This window comes from Symphalangus syndactylus, chromosome 10 (genome assembly GCF_028878055.3).
Source record: "Symphalangus syndactylus isolate Jambi chromosome 10, NHGRI_mSymSyn1-v2.1_pri, whole genome shotgun sequence".
NCBI lineage: Eukaryota > Metazoa > Chordata > Mammalia > Primates > Hylobatidae > Symphalangus > Symphalangus syndactylus.
The window spans coordinates 30,678,852-30,699,629 of NC_072432.2; the positions used below are offsets into that span (position 1 = coordinate 30,678,852).

General features: G+C 40.4%; 1 protein-coding gene across 9 annotated transcripts in view; it reads left to right on the forward strand.

The window, feature by feature from the left end:
* The first annotated feature begins 317 nt into the window (after window positions 1-317).
* The window catches only part of PAPSS1 (3'-phosphoadenosine 5'-phosphosulfate synthase 1), a 107,256-nt gene continuing 86,795 nt past the window's right edge, over window positions 318-20,778 (forward strand). Inside the window, exons 1-4 of one of the 9 annotated variants that reach the window (XM_063611115.1) lie at window positions 611-898; window positions 6,963-7,079; window positions 8,441-8,569; window positions 19,446-19,560. In XM_063611115.1, coding sequence (XP_063467185.1) covers window positions 8,543-8,569; window positions 19,446-19,560 — 142 coding nt within the window. In that variant the 5' untranslated portion in view covers window positions 611-898; window positions 6,963-7,079; window positions 8,441-8,542. Of the gene's footprint in view, window positions 899-2,343; window positions 2,394-6,962; window positions 7,080-8,440; window positions 8,570-19,445; window positions 19,561-19,725; window positions 19,904-20,064; window positions 20,223-20,778 lie in introns of those variants that run through there. The other 8 variants (XM_063611114.1, XM_063611117.1, XM_063611116.1 and 5 more) reach the window with 8 other exon arrangements.

The window sequence follows — 20,778 nt, forward strand, 5'->3', positions numbered from 1 at the left end:
GGGCACAGAAGGGGCAGACAGGAGGCCGGCAGCCAGGTCTGTGGAGGAGTAGCCAGAGGTGCAGGAAGCCGCGTCAGCGTCCTCCCAATAAGCCTCTACTGAGGGAGTGCAGCGCGGCGAGCCGCGCACTCCCCTTGCCTCTCTCCCGGCGGCTGGTACTCGCTCTTAGAGATCTGCGATAGCTCAGAGCTAGGATCGCTGCCGCAGAGGCACGTGAGGTTCCAAGACTGCATTCCAGGCCCCGCCCCTTCATCGGGATCTGGAAGGAGGAGCGCCGTGCACGCTCGCGCCGGCGCGAGCGCTGAAGCTCCGCCCCCAGCTTCTACCTCCGGTTCTATCCCGGCGCTTCGCCCTTCCCCACAGACCTCTGCCCCGGACCCATTTCCGAGGCGCGCCGCATGCGCCGCACAACCCAGGCCACGAGCACGGGCGCGGGCGCGTCAGCGCGCGCCCGCCCCGACGCGAGGAGGCCCCACCCTCCAGCCCCGCCCCGCTCGCTGGCCTGCCCTCCTCCTGCTACCCTCCCGGCGCAGAGAACCCCGGCTGCTCGGCGCGCTCCGCGGTCATGGAGATCCCCGGGAGCCTGTGCAAGAAAGTCAAGCTGAGCAATAACGCGCAGAACTGGGTAAGTTGGGGAGGAAGGCGAGACGGCGAGGAGCGGAGGGGCTGTGGGAGCAGCTCGTTCCGGAGCCGCCGCCTCTCTCCCGCCTCCTCCGCATCCTTCTAGGAGCGCGGAGGTGGGTTCCGGGGCCGCGGCGCCTCTCGGCTGGGGCCGTGAGTGGTTGCGAGGCAGAGGGGCGCGGCGCAGGGTGGGGGTCTCGCCCTAGCTTGGCGCAGCGTGCGGTCCGAGCCACCGTTCGTGGGAAGAACGCCCCCCCTCCCCAGCGCCTCCGCTCAGGTAAGACCCCCAGGAAAGTCCTTCACACGTGAGCTGGCGCCTGCTGAAACCTGCGGCTGCAGAAACAGGAGCTTCCTGCATCCCTTGGAGTGGCCTGAAGATCTGCAGAGGAGGCGGAGGCGGGCGCCTTCGACGCGTTCTTGGTTTTTCTTGGCTCTGCCAGTGCGGTTGGCCCAGGTTTGGGTCCATCTCCATGTCTTTCCATTTCTGAGTTTCAGTGTGAAGGGAGAGTACCCAACAATGTGGTCATTCATGAGTTGAGACTGCCCTGAACTGAGGTTCTTTGTGTCTCTGTGTTAAATCGGAATGTTTAACAAGTAGGAGTTTGAAAGACCCCATTCCTGGTGACAGTCAGGTATGGGACCAGTCCTTTATAACGTTTAGTAACGACTGCCAGTTGACTTTGTAAAGTGCTGTGTCCTTATAATGTTGCTTACTTCCTTAATTTCTCTGTGATGAGAAAGAGCCTTATCTTCTTCCTTTGTAAGTGTGGAGCAGGGAAGGGCCCATCTTTGGAGTCTGGAAAGGCACTGGTTTTAAGTTTAGATGGAAATGTTATTTCATAGTCCAATGGAATAATAAGGTTTAAATGCAATGTCTCCCAAAACGTTACTTGCCCTAGATGAATCAAAGAAAAAAAAAAAAAAAAACAAGCCATTTCAGGCACATGTTCTTTGGAAGTCATTAATTTACCACATCTGTTGTTATTGTTATCATGAATTGTTTACTGATTCCTCTCTCCTTTTAGTTAACTCTATAGATGGTAAGGAGGGGAAGGAGATTTAAAAGATGAATTAGAACAGTGGAAAGAGCACTGGACTCCTGGCCTGGTCTCTCATCCCAGCTTTGCCATTTACTAGCTGTGTGATCTTGAGGAAAGTCACTTTACTTATTCGAACCTCAATTGACTTAAGGGTATAATAGTATGTACTTCACGGGATTGTTCTGATGAACAAAGAAGACAGATCATGAATTTGAATGTGCGGTGAAACCACTGCCTTGAAACTGAGACTCAGTTTCGCTTCTGTTACCTTAAGGTATTTCATGGTTAGGGAAATAAGGTTGGCTTACTTGGGGTATTTACAGATAATTTCTGTTACATTGTCCATTTATTTACTCTTTTATTTATTAACATTTGCCACATGGTGCGTATTCTGTGTAGAGACTTGTGCTAGACATGGTGGTGGAAAATGTGGGACTTACTGCTTGCCTTCTGGTAGTTTATGGTCTGTTTTGGGGTTGTGACATTTGCCAAGTGGTGAATATGTCTTTGTGGTCCACAGTGAGTGGCGTAAGACAGAAGTTTTATTGCAATTTAGAGGAGAGATTAGTTTCGCCTGGGCGTTTTGGGAGGGTTTATGGAGGATTTCAGATTTCTGAGTCAGAGGGGAACTGCGTGGATAAGTGTTGGGAATAAAAATTACCATTTTTTTACTCCAGGAACATTGACGTAACTTGTTTGACTGCTCTGGAGAGTTTTTGTTGGGAAGTGGAGGTAAGGTTCAGTAGGGAGGCTGGGGCTCCGTGATGCTCTTATGTTTGGCTGCAGAGAAGACTTGATTCTATGGGAGATTTTTGATGGGGCTAGAATTTTAAATTTTCTGATCCTTGTAAATTTTTTCTCTCCCTCGTGGAACACCCATCCTCTCTTCCTCTCTCATACTTAAATCAGCTTAATAGGCACAAGTGTGAAGAACCCATATACCTTTAAAATTCCTATCACAGGATAAAATTGGTAATCCAGGAAGAATGTTCCGCTGAAGAAATGTAGACCCTGGTAGGACCCAGATGGGGAAGCCCTGGAGACCAGACAAGGTTATAGTAAGGTTTAAATGAATTAATAGATTGGAAGCCTGCCTGGCACGTGAGCACTGTTTATGCTTCTTGTTTATCCAGTGTGAGGGGCTGAAGGGCTGCGGTAAGGTGGCAGTGGGACTAGAGGAGTAGCTGCATTAAAAACATTTAAAGAAGAGTAGAGAGGACCGACTAGATTTAGAGGATGAGAAAGGGGGAAATGTTAAAAGATGATCCTCAAGTTTTGGTCTGGGAAGTGGGGAGAAAGGTTGTTACCTGTGTGGAAATTGGGAAGTAGGTTGGGCACAGGGGTAAGGGCGATATTAGTTAAACACAAAGGAGAGTTTAGTGTGTGCCAGGAACAGTTTGAAATGTTTTACCTGTATTAGCCCATTGAGTTTTTGTTACATTTCTGAGGGTGAGTATCATGAGAGACAGTGGTTAAAAGCAGGACCCTGGAGCTGACTGCCTGGGCTGAAAATCTGGACTCCACTATTTATTAACTGTGTAACTTTTGGCTGGTCACTTAATTTCTCTATGCCTCTATCTGCTTATCTATAAAATGAGAATGATAGCCTCACAGGGATATTGTGACAATTAGGGTTAGCTCTTACTGTTATCATCCTCTATTACAATTAGCATTTCCATTTTATAGATGACAAAACTGAGGCACAGAGATGTCATGGAGCTTGTTAGTGCTGGACCCATTTTAAACCTGTTGCATTTGAGGGACAGCCTTAGTAGAGATAGTCTATAGAGGAAATATGAGCCATGTATATAATTCAACATTTACTAGATACCGCATTAAAAAGTAAAAAGTAACAGTGAAATAAATTTCAATAATGTATTTAACCTACTATATCCCAAATACTGTCATTTCAGTATGTTTTTCAATGTTCATATAAGTTCAACACTATCATAATTAATAAAGAGTTACAAAAATCTGGAGTTTTTTTTACAGTTAGTACACATTTCACTTCATACTATCCACTTTTCAAATAGTAGGGACATGTGGATAACATAGTTACAGAAATTGAGTTGTGCTGAGGTTGGAAGTAAAGGTTTCATGGTTAAATTTGAGTTAAAGAATATAAGGAAAGTAAATGTGAGACCAAATACTAAGCTTTGGGTAATAGCTCCTGTTAAGGATTAGGTAAAGGAAGTGTACTTGTGGGAGACAATAGGCAAAGAGATGGGAAAATGTAGTCTTACAGCTCTGGGAAATGGTTAGAATTACAGGAAGTTAAAGTTGTCCATATACCTGTGGGAATAGGAAAGAAAAACCAAGAAATTGACTTGCTCTTGGAGCTGCCTCTTACTTCAGTCTGCTAAAGCATCACATGTAATGAATATCATTTTCTATCCAATTGAATCTTTCTCCAATGGGACCAGTTTTCATCTGCCCTTGGGGATGTGTTAGTTGGGCCAAGGGAAATTTGGGACACTCAGTTCAGGCCCAGGTGTCATTCACCCATTTTGTAGAATCATATTGGGCTGAATCCCTTGTTGGACCTGTCTTACAGTGGAGTAATGTCCTGGGCGTGACATTAAGAAGCATATGCAGTCTCTGGTTTGCTTTTCCATTCACCTTTCACAACTCCCTAAATTTCCATAGCTCCAGCCCAACCTTCCATCCATATCATACGTCCTCATGGTTTTACACAAGCCTTTCCTTCTCCCTGGGATGCCTGTTACCCTTTATCAGGGGCTGAAATGTTCAGAGCCTTGGACCATTTTACCTTAACTGTGTGAAATGTGTGGCCCTCATAGGTACATATGTTCACTTGCTGATGGGCTGAATTGTTTGTGCTCTTCTGCATTATGTTGCATTCTCTCTGCTATTATGTATCTTGTAATCATATTTCATTATAGATGTTTTGTATCTACACCGAGCTTTTCCTGATATAACAGAATTGGGGATAAGGGGCAGGATGCAAAGTGGCTCGGTAGCTCTGATATTGAAATCCTTAGGTAATTCATTAGTATCTTACAAAAGCTTAAGTAACGGAATAAGCTCCATATGTGGGAGGATTCCGATTACAGTTTTGTCACTTACCATCTGGGTGATCTTGGGAACATTATTTAACCCCTTCATCTCTCAATATCCTCATCTGTAATGAGATAATAAAACATACCTCATAGTGAGGCTAATGGTGCATACCATATGGGGTTATAGTGAGGTTTAAAGAAGTTAATATATTATAAAGCTATGGTTCCTGGCACATGAGTACTATTCTTGTTCTTATTATTTATTAGCTCCTCAAATATTTAACACTTACTTTGTATGTGCCTTTGTTCCAGGTCCTGAGGATGCAGTGGTAAAAAGACAGAAAAGTGTCCTGTTTCATGGATATTACATTCTACCTGGGAGAGAGTTAATTAAACCAAATAAATAAATGAAATAATTCTCCCTTTTACCAATTCTATCTTTTCCAAACAGCTTGTCTCCTTATATGTGGATGTTTTTCGTAGAAGGCCAGCAGCATATTCTGGATTTAGCTGAATACTCAAATGCTACAAAAATGAAATAAGAACACAGAAGTGGAACACACAGCCAGACAAGAGGCCAATATACTTGTCCTTCAGAGGATTGGCCTGGATGTGATCAGGAGCAGGCATTGGTCTTTTATTTCCCCCACCCCCAGGTTTAACAGAGAATTGATCTTTCTACCCTGGGAAGATGATACTAAAAAAATTGCCTGATGAAAAGGGAAACTTAAACTTCTACCAATAACAGCAATAAGACGAATGATAGTGAGGTCTAGATCTGTGTTGTCCAGTTCATGATCCACTTGGGGCAATTGAAATTTAATGAACATTAAGAAAGTAAAAAATTCCGTTTGTTAGTTGCAGTAACCACATTTCAAGAGCTGCGTATGTGGTTAGAGGCCACAGGAATTGGACGGCACAGTATAGAACATTTTCATCATCTCAGGAAGCTCTGTTGGACAGTGCAGATCTAGATGAAGCTTTCTGATGGCTGCCAGTTTTTTTTTCTACTTACCTGTGTATTTATGTATTTGGGTATTTTTACTCTGTTCTCAAGAACAGGAAGTTTCCAGAGTCAGTGGATACTTTGAAATTTTAGTTTTGGGCAGTTTTGCACCCTGGCTTCTGGTAGCGTGTCCAGCAGTATTAGCCTCCCCTTAGCGTAGTTGCTTCTTCAGATTTGAAGTGTCAATATGCTTCCCAGCCTGGGTGTGTTACATTGAATTTTGAGGAGTAGTTCTCTACTCTAGTGGTTCTCAATCATGTGAGATTTTACCAGCCCTAGGGGGCATTTGGCAATTCTGGAGACATTTTTGGCTATTCTACTTGTGTATGGAGGGGGATAATTCTTCTAACATCTATTGGAAAAGATTTCTTAAAAAACCTAAATTTCTAAAAAAAATTCTTAAATCTGAAATGCAAATGTAAAATCCAGTTGAAAAATCCAATTGATATGGCATTTTTTTCCCCCATCAGCTTGGAAGTTGCCATTTCTTACTCTGAGATGGATCAGTTACTCATAGCATACCAATAACAAGACAGGAAAACCCTAATCCTGAATTGTTTTGAAATCAGATTAAGTAATTAGTTCAAATGGAGGGAGTGATTTTTCTTTTTGGTATTAAGCGGTAGTAAAGAGAATGTTCTCAGGGAGACTATTGCAGTGGCTATAGAGACTTCTGCGATGGAGTTTTGCTGTGGGGGAGATAGACTGGGCTCAGTTCCAAATACAGTAAGGAAAAGTGGGAATTTATGGTGAGGGAGCAGGGTGGGGGTCAGTGGATGGAAAATTACTAAGAGGAAACATTAAGAATTAGGGAGTATTCTGACTAAAACGATTTAACAGGGTTCTTGCTGAAGGCAGGCAGGCCAAGGTGATCAGACATCATCAGGGGATGGTGCAGCTTGAAGAGTTTGATCAGCTATCGAGGATGGGGGATTTCTGCTAAAATTGGACTCCTGAAGACGTGCCCGAGGATAGGGCCCAGTGGAAAAAGGGTTCAGAAGGAGCCTGCCTAGTTTCATCAAGGAGAGAAATCTTGTCAGTGGTAATCGTTTCTGTGACATATATTTCCTAAAGACACAGTTGTTAAATTTTAACTGAATAATGATGGTGGAAATACCAGACATTAGGTAGAGAAATTCAGTGTCTGTCTTTAGATGAATGCAACCGTTGTGCAGGCTGTTTTCTCTTATTCTTCTCTCTAGTTACTTTGGTGCTTGCATACCTTCCCTTTGCCTTTGTCTTTCATGTTTTTTTTTTTTTTTTTCTTTGAGACAGAATCTTGCTCTGTTGCCAGACTAGAGTGCAGTGGTGCGACCTTGGCTCACTGCCACCTCCACCTCACTGGTTCAAGTGATTCTCCTGCCTCAGCCTCCCGAGTAGCTGGGACTACAGGTGTGTACCAACATGCACAGCTAATTTTTGTATTTTTAGTAGAGACGAGATTTTACCATGTTGGTCAGGATGGTCTCGATCTCTTGACCTCGTGATCTTCCCACCTCGACCTCCCAAAGTGCTGGGATTACAGGCATGAGTCACCATGCCCGGCCTGTCTTTCATATTTTTAAGTGTACAATTCAGTAGTTTTAGTATAGCCAGAGTTGTACGGCCATCACCAGAATCTAATTTTAGAACATTTACATGTCCCCAAAAAGAAACCTTATATCCATTAGTAGTCATTCCCCAGGCTCTACATTTTCTCCTAGCCCCTGACAACCAATAATGTACTTTCTGTCTCTATGGATTATGCTATTGTGGGCTTTCCTAGAAATGAAATTATATAATCTATGGCCTTTTGTATCTGGCTTTTGTCACCTAGGATAATGTTTTCAAGCTTCATCCGTGTTACAACATGTATCAACTAGCCTGGCCAACATGGTGAAACCTTGTCTCTACTAAAAATACAAAAAAAATTAGCCATGCGTGGTGGCATGTGCCTGTAATCCCATCTACTCAGGAGGGTGAGGCAGGAGAATCTCTTGAACCAGGAGGTGAAGGTTGCAGTGAGCTGAGATCATGCCATTGCACTGCAGCCTGGGCAACAGAGCAAGACTCTGTTTTTTTTTTTTTTTTTTTTTTAATAGTTCATTCATTATATGGTTGAAGAAAATCCCGTTGTATGGATAATAACACATCTTGTTTTTTTTTTTTTTTTCTTTCCCGAGATGGAGTCTCACTCTGTCACCTGGCTGGAGTGCAGTGGTGCAATCTTGGCTCACTGCAACCTCTGCATCCCTGGTTCAAGCTATTCTCTTGCCTCAACCTCACGAGTAGCTGGGATTACAGGCACGTGTCACCATGCCCAACTAATTTTTGCGTTTTGAGCAGAGACGGGGTTTCACAATGTTGGCCAGGATAGTCTCGATCTCGTGACCTCGTGATCCACCCGCCTCCGCCTCCCAAAGTGCTGGGATTACAGGCATGAGCCACCACGCCCGGCCACATCTTCTTTATTCATCAGTTGGTGGACATTTAGGTTGTTCCTACTTTTTGGCTGTCATGAATAAATGCTATGAACATTTGTGCATAAGTTTTTATGGATACTCTTATGTGGTTTTAATAGTTAATTTCAACCTTTGAGGTGGACATTAGTGTATTTTGGCTGCCCAGTCTCTGAACCTCCCTTGTACGTGTGGTGAATGCCTCACTGTATTTGTGTTAGGAGACAGGGTCTGTTATAGATTAATGATTTCTTTATTTATCTATGTATAACTAGTTCTTTTTATGAAATGTTTTTGTTTTTATTGTGTCCTGAGTGTCTAGAAAGGATCAAACAACAAATAATGAATGAACAGATAGTCCCAGGCCCATTCTGACTTCTAGGAGTATCTTAGGGCCAGAATTCCCAGCTGGAGATAATGGAATGGAGGGCCCTTCCATTAAAGGTACTGATATAAAAACCTATTAAGTATTTAAAAGTTCTTTAATCTTTAACAGAATAGTTGGAGAGCCGTAATGTGTATGCAGAGTGTATTATGCATGACAGATGGTAGTGATGAGAAAAGCATGCTAGTAACTTAGTCCTGATTCAGGACGTCTGTGGTAGGGCCTGAGATTTGCTTCCTAACAAGCAGCCAGGCCATGCCAGTGTTGCCACACAGTATATTTTTTAGTAGCAAAGTTTTAAGAGTAGCCTTTTCAAGTTGTTTTCTCAACATTCTCCAGGGATGTATGATCTTCACTTGCTTTTTATCATTGACTTATTAATATTTAAAATATTAATTTCAGTCATCAGTTAACTCTGTGAACTAAAGGTTTTAATTATCAAGAACTCTGTGAACTAAAGATTTCTTTTCATTGTATTCTACAGTCTCTCATTTATCCATATTGTTATGAACTCTACAGTTTTATCCATATTGTGTCTAGGGACATAAAAGAAATGTGCCTGTTACCATTTCAGGGATTTCTCATTGGAGGAATACACTGTTTATCAGTTTAGGGTGGGTGGTAGGATGGATGAAAGATGTGGAAGTCCAGAATTATGCTTAGTATTTGGTATATGCTTTATGTCTTTATACATTTCACTTAAAAATGCACAATTCTTTATAAAATCATGAAAAATTCACAAAATCTGAAATTCTCTTAAGTAGCATCACAGAGAAGTTGATTTTCCTTATTGGCAAGTGGATAAAATAACAAAATGGCCATGTGGAAATTAAGATGGGTCAAAAAGGGCCACTTGTGTCATTGATGAGGATGGAAATTTGTAGTATGTACAGAAAATGCATACCACAAATATCAGAGGACATGCAATATTAGCCTAGTAACAGGATTGTTAGTCATTTAGTTCTAAATGTAGTAAGTATTAAATGGCCTTGCAATGAATTGTTCATTTCTGCTAGATTTAAGATTTCCAAATATCAGTCATCATTTCATTTGCAAGTTACACAGAGAAAACAAACCATACTTTAAAATAAATGTCTTGTATCTAACTTTTATGAATACTAACTAGTAACAAAGAAGGTTGGGCATTGTGGAAAATATGGATAATTGTAACTCATTGTAAAGAACATGGCTGTGCTTTGGTCAAGGATAGGCCGAGGCAAACGTCCAGAATGACTCAGCGAGTTTACAGCGCAGGTATATAACTCCACTTGTTATCACAGCCATGTAGCCATAACATAAGAAGCCTCATCATTTGGCTCTAAGCCACTATTGTCTGTAAAAGGTATAATTGCCCTGCTGACATTGTGTGGGTGTGCTTGCATCCAGAGAAGGAGAGAGCGAGCCAGAGCTGTCCATCTTTGCAGATGGACAGGAGCGAGCCAGGACACAGCTCGGCTTGCTCACACCCAGAGAGAGAGAGAGAGAGATTTAAGCTGCTGACCCTGAAGGGAGAGCCGGCCGCGTAGCTATGTGTGGGAGCTGCTGGACTAAGCAGTCGAGACAAGGCAAACAGCGTGAGAGAGCTAATGTGAGTGAGCTGCTAATGAGAGAGCTGCTGAGTAAAACTACCTTTCACTTGCCTGTGCCCCAGAGTGTTCTTTCAGCTCTCTGCTCATCCACTTACTCCCTTCCTACCTCAGCATGAGCTGGAACTTGACCCCAAGCAGGACACTCATAGTCCTTGACCTGCTTTCCTAAGGAAATAATATATAGGCACAAGAAGGCACCTAAATGTGTTAATGATACATAAATAACAAAAGAATGTTATGGGCAGTACAGGTTATAGGGACTTCCTAGGTACACATACTTACACTGAGCCAGATATATATATATATTTTTCTACAAAGCACCCAGACTATTAAGTAAGAAGCGGTAAGCTTGGTTTCTCTCTCCTGTGTATGGAAACTAGGGCACAGAAGACTCAGTATAGAAATGTACTTTAAAAAAAAATTTCCAACCTAGAGAGCCAAGAATAGAAATTTAGAGGTGGAAGGAAGTAACTCATTCTCAACCCTTAATGAGTCATTAATGTCATGTTTCCTCAGCAGAATTATGGAAGGGATTTGGCTGAAGTGGGTGCAGAAGGAAGGAAAGGGGAAGTAGAAGAAGATTACATGTATAAGTGGCTGTGGAGTCTAAAAATTCAGGCATAAGTCTACCACTTTGCAATTCTGTAACCACCCAATGCGTTCATTTTTCCTGCTGCCCACAGGCAAATTTATCAAGACAGGGTAATTGCAATAGAGAAAGAGTTTAATTCATGCAGAGCCAGCTGAACAGGAGACTTTTATTATTGAACAAATCAGCCTCCCTCAAAATTTAGAGGCCAGTGTTTTTTAAGGATAGTTTGGTTGGCAAGGCAATGGGTGCAGCCAGTTCGTTGGGGGATGTAATCATAGGGGTGTGGAAGATAGTCCTAGTGTGTTAAGTCCACTTCCGGTTGGAAGCACACAGGTGGTTGGTGGGTCCAGGTGGAGCCATTGAGAGTCAGAAATGCAAAAAACTGAAAAGACATCTCAAAAGGCCTATCTTAGGTTCTACAATAGCAATGTCATCTGCAGGAGTAACTGGGGAAGTTGAAAATCTTGTGACTTCTGGAATAGTGGCTGGTAATCATTTATGTTTACACCTTGGGAGAATTCAGGCTCCTCTCATCTCCTAACCTGGTGGTTTTTTGTTAACTTTAAAAGATGGTTTACTTTTGGGGAAGTACTATTATCATTTAAACTAAAAACTAAATTTCTCCCAAAGTTAGCTTGACCCAAACCCAGCAATACCTAAGGGCAGTTTGGAGGTTAAAGGCAAGATGGGGGTTGGTTAGATCAGATCTTTTTCACTGTTAACAATTTTCTCACTTATAATTTTTGCAAAGGCTGTTTCAATTCCAGTAGTTTTATAAAAGTGCTCTTTGATTTACTTTGAAAAACTGGGAGGTAGGACAATGTGGCAGTTTTTTTTATTTTTTAATATGAAAAATATTGTTAAAAACTTTAGCTGAATTAAATTTAAAAGAGTTTGAGCAAAGAATAATTCGTGAATCAGGCAGCCTCCTGAGCCAGAGTAGGCTCAGAGGCTCCAGTGCAGCCACGTGGTGGAAGATTTATGGACGGAAAAAGGAAAGTGGCACACAGAAAATGGAAGCGAGGTCCAGAAACAACTGGATTGGTTATAGCTCAGCATTTGGCTTATTTGAACATGGTTTGAACAGTTGGCCACATTTGATTGTCCAAAACTCAGTCATTGGCACAAAGGTGGCTACAGTCTGTTTATGTTTCCAGCTAGGTTACAGTTTACTACATATGGAGAAACCTTTAGGCTGAATTAAAATATGTAAAAGAGGTAGCTTTAGGCTTAACTTGACTTAACAATATCAAACATACATAAACCAAAAAAATCTCCTTATATCCAGAGTACTATGTTTGCTGCCAGAATCTTTTTAAATGTAGGAGGCAAGAAACTGAGGAAGCATTCTTTTTAGAGATTAAAACAGACGGTCCCTACTTATCCTGTCTGTATTTTTTCTCAGCCATATTCTCAGCAGTTGATAGCTTGACGATAATTTTTATGCATTCTAGCTTGATTTGATAAGAAAAGCAGGAGATATTTTACAGAGCCCAAATCAATTAAAATTCATTAGATATATGTTTCTTCTTGTCTAAAGAGTGAACTTGGAAAAATCCTCAGACAAAATGACCAAGCCAAACAGGTTCTACCAGTATAGGCAGCAAAATGTGTATAGCATCCTCCGCAATTCCCTTTTAGCAGAGACCTTAGCTCCCTTTTCTTCCTTAGCCAGTATCGATGGGAGCTAAAGCTAAAGAGGTGCCACTGCTTCTCAAGATATACAAATGTCTACTTCTGAAGCCCTCTTTTTTAAGTTCTTAGAAATGTAGAGCTGGTAAGTTGTATTTGCTTCATCAGTTTATTGAAAAGAAACGAATCTAGAGACTCATTACAATTTTTTGTAAGTGATTATTAAATATATAAAAGTATTTTATTGGAAATAAAGTATTAATAATTATTGTGTAAATAATTATTGTTAATGAGATGAGTAGATGGGAAGGGGTGCAGTTTTTGTGGCATACCTGTTAAAAAGAGTTGTCAAATTGTCCCTTTGGTCCCAGAGGATTTTTCAGGTAATGGTAATGATGATAATAAGATTCAGATGTGTGGGAGATGGCATTTCTACTGTACAGGATTGTGAAGGGGAAGGCAGGAAAAGAGATCCTTAATCTCATGGAAGTTGAAGATTTGGATAGAAATTTAATTCCTTAAAAATCAAATCTATGTCTTGGTGGAGGTCAGCAAAATGACAGAATGGGACTTTCCAGTGCTTGTCTTCGCACAGAAACATTAATTGAACAACTATTCTTGCACAAAAATACTTTAATAAGAGCTAAGGAAACCTGGTGAGAGATGACCACACCTGGATGTAGCAGAGAAATCAGAAAAAACACATTGAAGAGAGTAGAAAGAACAGTTTTACATGACCTATATCACTGCCCCCAGCCTGCAGCCTCAGGCAGCACAATGTGGAGAAAGATACCCTTTGCTTAGGGGAGGGAGAGGGCAGTGAGCATAAGATTTTGCCTCGGAACCCAACACCAGGCCCACCCCAGTGAAACTCAGTGCCAGGCAGGCCCCCATAGCCTCAGACTCCAGGATGGTACCCATGGATTGAGCCTTCAAGCCTACCCTGGTACTAAGCAGGATTCTGCAGCCCAAGATTCCAGCTCCTCCAACCCCCACCACCAGGCCAGACCCAATTGATTCAAGTTTTAGACTTGTCTTAGGGCCAGGCTGGCCCCAGTGGCCCTGGGCTCAGAGCTACCTTTAGTACCAGGCTGGCTCCCACAGGCAGGCACCTGTGGATACAGGCTTCAAGCTGTCCCAGCTTCAGGCCCTCTCCAGGTTTCAGACCAGCTGAGAGCCAGGTTGGCCCACACAGCCCTGGGCTTCAGGTCTGCCCCATTACAAGGCCCCACCCTCCAGGCTGGCTACTGCAACCCCATACTTAAGAGACCCAAGGTTTCAGGACCATCCCAGTACATCCCAGCACTGTACCAGCTCCCATTGACCCAGGCTGTAGGACCATTTCTGTGGACCCAGGTTCCAGGCCAGCACCCATATGCTGAGCATCTAGGTCAGCCTCCATGGCTTCAGGGCAGGTCCTGTGATTCTAGGTAGGCTTCAGACCAACCACTGTAGACCTAGGCCTCCACATCCGTTCCAGCACCAGCTGTGCTCTGCGTACCTGCTGACCCAGATACCAGGCCAGCCTCCCTGAGGACTCCAGCAGCAAGCCTGCCTGTGCACCATGCCAGATGGCCTCCCCAAATTCTCTGGACAGGCTGACTGGTGAAGTGCTTCCCAAATGAAGCCAGTCTACAAAGACTGGAATAAGTCCCTACCTCTTCATTGTACAGATATTGATATAAGACAACAAGAAATGTGAAAAAACAAGGAGACTTAATACTACCAAAAGTATCACAATAACCTTCCAGTAGCTGATTCAAAAGAAATGGAGATACATGAACTGCCTGAAAAAGAATTAAAAAATAATTGTTTAAGGAAGCTCAGCAAACCTCAATAAAATAGAAATAATTCAGTGTATTCTGGAAAACAGTAAATGACCAACATGAGAAATTTAACAGATTGAAATTATTAAAAAAATAAAAAATTCTAGAGCTGAAAAATTTAATGAATAAAATGAAAAATGCGATAGGGAGCATCCATAGGAGCACTGATCAAGCAAAATAATTGTACTTGAAAACAGATTTCTTCCATAGTTAGAGGAGGAAAAAGAAGAATGAAAAGTAATGGAGAAAGCTTACAGGATTTATAGGATAGCATCAAAAGTACAAAAAGTTGAGGTATAGAAGTTCAAGGAGAAGAGAAAGACAAAGGGTTACAAAGCTTAAATAACAACAGAAAACTTTCCAAATCTGGGGAAAGGTATAAATAAGTACAGGAAGCTCAAAAGTTCTAATCAGATTCAATCCAAATAAGACTACATCAAGACATATAATTAAACTGTCAGAAATAAAAGAGGATTCTGAACGCAGCTAGAGAAAAGCAAATCACATATAAGGGAGTTCCAAAAATGCTAGCAGCAGACTTTTCAGCAGAAACTTTGTAGTCCAGGAGAGACTGGGGTGACATGTTCAAAGTGTTGAAGGAAAAAAACCCTGTCAACCAAGAATACTGTATTCAACAATGCTGTAATTCACAAACACAGACATACAGACTTGCCCAGACAAAGCTAAGGGAGTTCATCACTACTAGACATGTCTTAAAAGAAACACTAAAGGAAGTTCTCCAAGCTGAAATAAAAGGATGCTAATTAGTAACATGAAAGTATAAAACTCACTGGTAAAAGTAAGTCCACAGTCAAGTTCAGAATTAATACTGTAATTGTTGTGTGTCAATAATTTATATCTCTGGTATGAATGTTAAAAGACAGTTAACAATAGTGACAATAATTTGTTAAGGGATGTCTTCACTGTTGAGTTCTACCAAACATTTAAAGAAAGATTAATGCCAGTCTGTATTAGTCCGTTTTCACACTGGTATAAAGAACTCTCTGAGACCGGATAAACTATAAAGAAAAGTTTAATTGACCCACAGTTCTGCATGACTGGAGACACCCCAGGAAACTTATAATCATGGCAAAAGGTGAAGAGGAAGCAGGGCACATCTTACATCGTGGCAGGAGAGAGAGAACAAGCGGGGAAGTGCCACACTTTTGAACTATCAAATCTTGTGAGAACTCAGTATCACGAGAGCAGCGTGGGAGAAAGCACCCCCATGATCCAATCACCTCCTACCATGTCGCTCTCTCCACACATGGAGATTACAGTTCGAGATGAGATTTGTGTGGGGACACATAGCCAAACGATATCACGATTTTTTCTCAAACTCTTCCAAAAAATTAAAGAGGGAATACTTCCAAATTTATTTTATGAGGCTAGCATTATCTTGATACCAAAGCCACAAAAGGACACTAGAAGAAAAGAAAATCACAGGCCAATGTCCCTGATGAACATAGATGCAAAAATCCTGAACACATAGTAGCAAACTGAATTATATAGCACATGAAAGGATCATTCATCCTGATCAAGTGGGATTTATTTCAGGGATGCAAGGATGGTTCAACATAGGCAATTTTTTCTTTTTTTTTTTTGAGGTGGAGTTTTGCTCTTGTCACCCAGGCTGGAGTGCAATGGCATGATCTTGGCTCACTGCAACCTCTGCCTCCTGGGTTCAAGCAATTCTCCTGCCTCAGCCTTCTGAGTAGCTGGGACTACAGGTGCACGCCACCATTCCCGGCTAATTTTTGTATTTTTAGTAGAGACGGGGTTTCTCCACATTGGCCTGGCGAGTCTCAAACTCCTGACCTCAGGTGATCCACCTGCCTCAGCCTCCAAAGTGCTGGGATTAGTGGTGTGAGCCACCATGTCTGGCTAACATATGCAAATTAATAAAGGTGATGCACCACACTAACAGAATGTAGGGTGAAAACCCTGTGATCATCTCAATAGATGCAGAAAAATTATTTGAAAGAATTCATTAACCTTTTATGATAAAAACTCTCAACAAATTCGGAAAAGAAGGAATGTATTTCAACGCAATAAGGGCTACATATTTCAAGCCCACAACTGACGTCATACTCAATGGTAAAATAGGAAAAGTTGAAAGCTTTACCTCCAAAATCAGGAACACAGCAAGGGTGCCCACTCTTACCACTTCTAATCAGCATAGTACTGGAGGTCCTAGACAGAGTACTTTGACGAGAAATAAATAGAAGGCATCCAAATTGGAAAAGTGGAAGTTAAATTGTTCCTGTTTGCAGATGACATGGTTTTAAATAATATGGAAAACCCTAAAGATTTCACCAAAAGACTGTTAGAATAAATAAATTTAGTAAAGTTGCAGAATACAAACTCAACATTAGAAAACCAGTAGTGTTTTTATATACTAACAATGAAGTACCTGTAAAAGAAATAAGAAAACAATCTCATTTATAGTAGCTACCAGAAAAATAAAATACTTGGGAATACATTTAACCAAGGAAGTAAGAGACCTGTATACTGAAAACTGTAAAACATTGATGAAAAAAATTGAAGACAGAAATAAATGGAAACATTATATGTATTCATGGATTGAAAGAATTAATATTGTTAAAATGTCCATACTACGTAAAGTGATCTACAGATTCAATGCAATCCCTATAAAAATTCCAAGGATTCTTCACAGAAATAGAAAAAGCAGTTCTAAAATTTGTGTGGAACCACAAAAAACCCCAGATAACCAAAGCAATCTTGAGCAAAGATAACAAAGCAGGAGGTATTACATTACTTGACTTTAAAACACACTCTGAAGCTATAGTAATCAAAACAGCACGATACAGAAACAAACATATAAACCATAGAACAGAGCAGAAAGCCCAGATATAAATACATGCATTTATATTTAACTGATTTTTGACAAAGGTGCCAACAATACATGATGGGGAGAGGACAGTCTTCAATAAATAGTGTTGGGAAAACTGGATATCTGCGTAAAGAAGAATGAAGTTAGATCCTTATCTTACCTCATATAAAAAAAAAAAAAACTCAAAGTGAATTAAAGATTTACATGTAAGACCAGAAAGTTTAAGACTGCTAGAGAAAAGTAGGGAAAAAGTTCTATGACACTAGTTTAGGCAGTGATTTTTTTTTTTTTTTTGGATATGACTCCAAAAGTACAGGCAACAAACATGAAAATAGACAAATGAGAGTACATCAAATAAAAATCGTCTCCACAGCAAAGGAAGCAATCAACAGAGTGAAGAGACCACCTACAGAATGGGAGAATATATTTGCAAACCATACATGTGATAAGGGGTTAATATCCAAAATAGGAAGCCAAACAACTCAATGGCAAGAAAACAATGCAATTAAAAAATGGACAAAGGATCTGAATAGACATTCCTAAAAGGAAGATAGACAAATAGCCAACAGGTATATGAAAAAAGGCTCAGCTTCTCTAATCATCGGCTCAACTTCTCTAATCATCAGGGAAATGCAGTTAAAACCACAATGAGCTATCACCCCACACCTGTTAGAATGGCTGTTATAAAAAAGACAACAGCGTTGGTGAGGATGTGAGAAAACAAAATCCTAGTATGCTATTGTGGGAATATTAGTATAGCCATTATGGAAATCAATATGGAAGTTCCTCAAAAAATTAGAGGTAGAACTACCATATGATCCAGCAATCCCACTACTAGGTGTATAGTGAAAGGATGTGAAATCAGTATGTAGAGTAGATATTGGCATTCTCATGTTAATTGTAAATTGCAGCACTATTTACCATAGTCAAGATATGGAATCAGCTTAAGTGTTCACCAATTGATAAATGGATTAAAAAAAAAGTGGTATATTTACACAGTGGAATACTATTCAGTCTTAAAAATGATACAAATCCTTTTGTTTGTCACCACATGGATGATAAAATGTTAAGTGAAATAAGCCAGGCACAGAAAGAGAAATACCATATGATCTCACTTACATGTGGAATCTAAAAAAGTTGCACCTGTAGAAGTAGAGAGTGAATGGTGTTTATCAGGGACTGCGAGATTTGGGGTCAAGTGGGGGTCGAGGAGGATGGTTGGAGGAGATGTTGGTCAAAGGGTACAAAATTTTATTTAGATACAAGGAATAAGTTCAAAAGATCTATTGTACAACATGGTGATGATAATAACTGTGTTTCTGAAAATGCTGCTATGGACATAGGTATGTACAAGTTTTATGTGATCATATGTTTTCATTTCTTGTGAGTACAATGTAGGCATGGGATTGTTTGGTCATATGATAACTCTGTATTGAACATTTTGAGGGGCTGCTGTTTTCTAAAATGACTGTACTATTTTATATTCACAACGACAAATATATGAGGATTCCAATATTTCCATATCCTCCCCAGTACTTGTTATTATCTGTCTTTATTACAGCTATCCTAGTGGGTGCGAAGTGATACCTTATTGTGGTTTTGATTTGCATTTCCCTGGTGGCTAGTGATGTTGAATATTATTTAAATAATGTGGCTTATTGACCATTTGTATATCTTCTTTGGAGGAAAGCCTCTTCAGATACTTTGAAGCCTATGTAATTTTATGCTTTTTTTTTTTTTTTTTTTTTGAAGCAGCTTTGGGAGAACATGAAGTTATAACCAGTACATTCCACTTTTTTCATTTCAGAAGTAGCTATCTCATGATACCCATAGGCATCTCTTTCACACTTTCTTTGGGAGTCTACTCAAATGTCACCTTCTTAGCATTTCTTGATTATCCTCTCTAAAGAGGCACTCTGTTTCCTTTTTTACCCTATGTTATTTTTCTACAGTGTACTTATCACTCTCTGATGTTGTAGTTAAGTTTTATTTGTTTACATTGTTCCCCAGTGGGATGTAAGCTAATTGAGGGTAGTGACCTTGTTTTGCTCACTTGGCATACTAGTAGGGCCTCAGTAGATACTGTCTGAATGGATGAATGAATAAATGAATGTGTGAAAGGACTAGACTCTGGAGTCTGCCACTCACTAGTTTTGGGATCTCCGGCAAGTTATTTAACTGTTTTTCAGATTTGAAATCTTCATCTGTAAAACCTTAGTAGTAAGAGTACTTATGTCATTGGGTTGTTGTGAGGATTAAATCAGTTGGCATGTGGAAAACAGTAAACACCATGCCAGTGCTCTAAGGAAAAAAATATATATGTATTTTATCTTTTTCTTTGCTTTTGGCGTGTTACATAGACTTTTGTGTGTTTGCAAGGAATATGTGTTTGCCTTTTAAAGGACTCATGTAAACTAGAATTTTTTTTTCTTTTTTTTCTAGGGAATGCAGAGAGCAACCAATGTCACCTACCAAGCCCATCATGTCAGCAGGAACAAGAGAGGTCAGGTGGTGGGGACCAGAGGTGGCTTTCGTGGTTGTACAGTTTGGCTAACAGGTATGGTCAAGAGAGAGAAAGCAGTTTATTTTAAAAGCAGTGCATATAGGTAACCTTGGACTAGGCGTAAGCATATTTAAATTTTGAGCTGTGTTCTTGTATTTGGAGCATCACGACATATAACTGACATAGTTAGTAATTTTTTTTTGTTCTTTTATAGGATTGCTGTTAAATAAGGGTAAAAACCACAATGAACCTTAAAACTACTTTTTCGTAGATACAACATTAAATTCTACACACTTCTGAGTACAAATAAGATCTGGATTCTGCTCTAAGAAGCTAACAGTGAAAACCATACGTCTTAGTCTATTTTATGCTGTTATAACAGAATACCAGAGACTGGGTAATTTATATGAATAGAAATTTATTTCTCATAGTTCTGGAGGCTGGGAAGTCCAAGATTGAGGGATTAGCATCTTCTTGCTATGTTTGTAATACAGCAGAAGGCATCACATGATGAGAAGGAGCAAAAGATTGAACTCACAGCCTCAATCCCTTTTATAGATGGATTATTCCATTAATGAGCGTGGAGCCCTCATGACTTAAACACCTCCATTAGACTGCATCATTCAACACTGTTGCATTGAGGATTAAGTTTCCAACACGTGAACTTTGAGAGACACATTCAAACCATAGCATGGTATAACCAGAAAGAATGAGTGGTAAGAATTTTCACAAAGTGAATTTCTATTATTCAGCTTTTACTATGGCCTTTGATTGTTTCCCTAGAGTCTGTCTTTTGGCTTAGTCATAGCAGGCTGGTGAGTGACTGAATTGATACAGATTTTGAAGTAGCTTTAAAAATGATGGATGCTTTCACTTCTATGAATTATATTTAAAATTTTGATATATTTTGCCACATTGCCCACTAAAATTTTATCCCAGTTTACTCTCCTACCAGCAGTATGGGAGGGTGTTTATTTCCCAGTATCTTTGTCAACAGTGGCTGTTACCGGTTCTTAAAAATTTGTGCTGATTGGCAAAAAAGTTACTCTTTTGTTTTTTTAATCATGTTTCATTTTTAGACAGGTCTGTTTGTTTTTGTATGAAAGAAGATACACTCTCACATTCTGCCCATTTCCTCATTCTTAATTCCAGACAGTTGTTAAATTGTTACATTTTTATTGCCCAGGTTTATAGCACTTAATGGGTCAATAGTTGATAGCTCACCATCAGTTCTTTTACTATGACATGTTCACTCATGAGCTCTTTATTTGA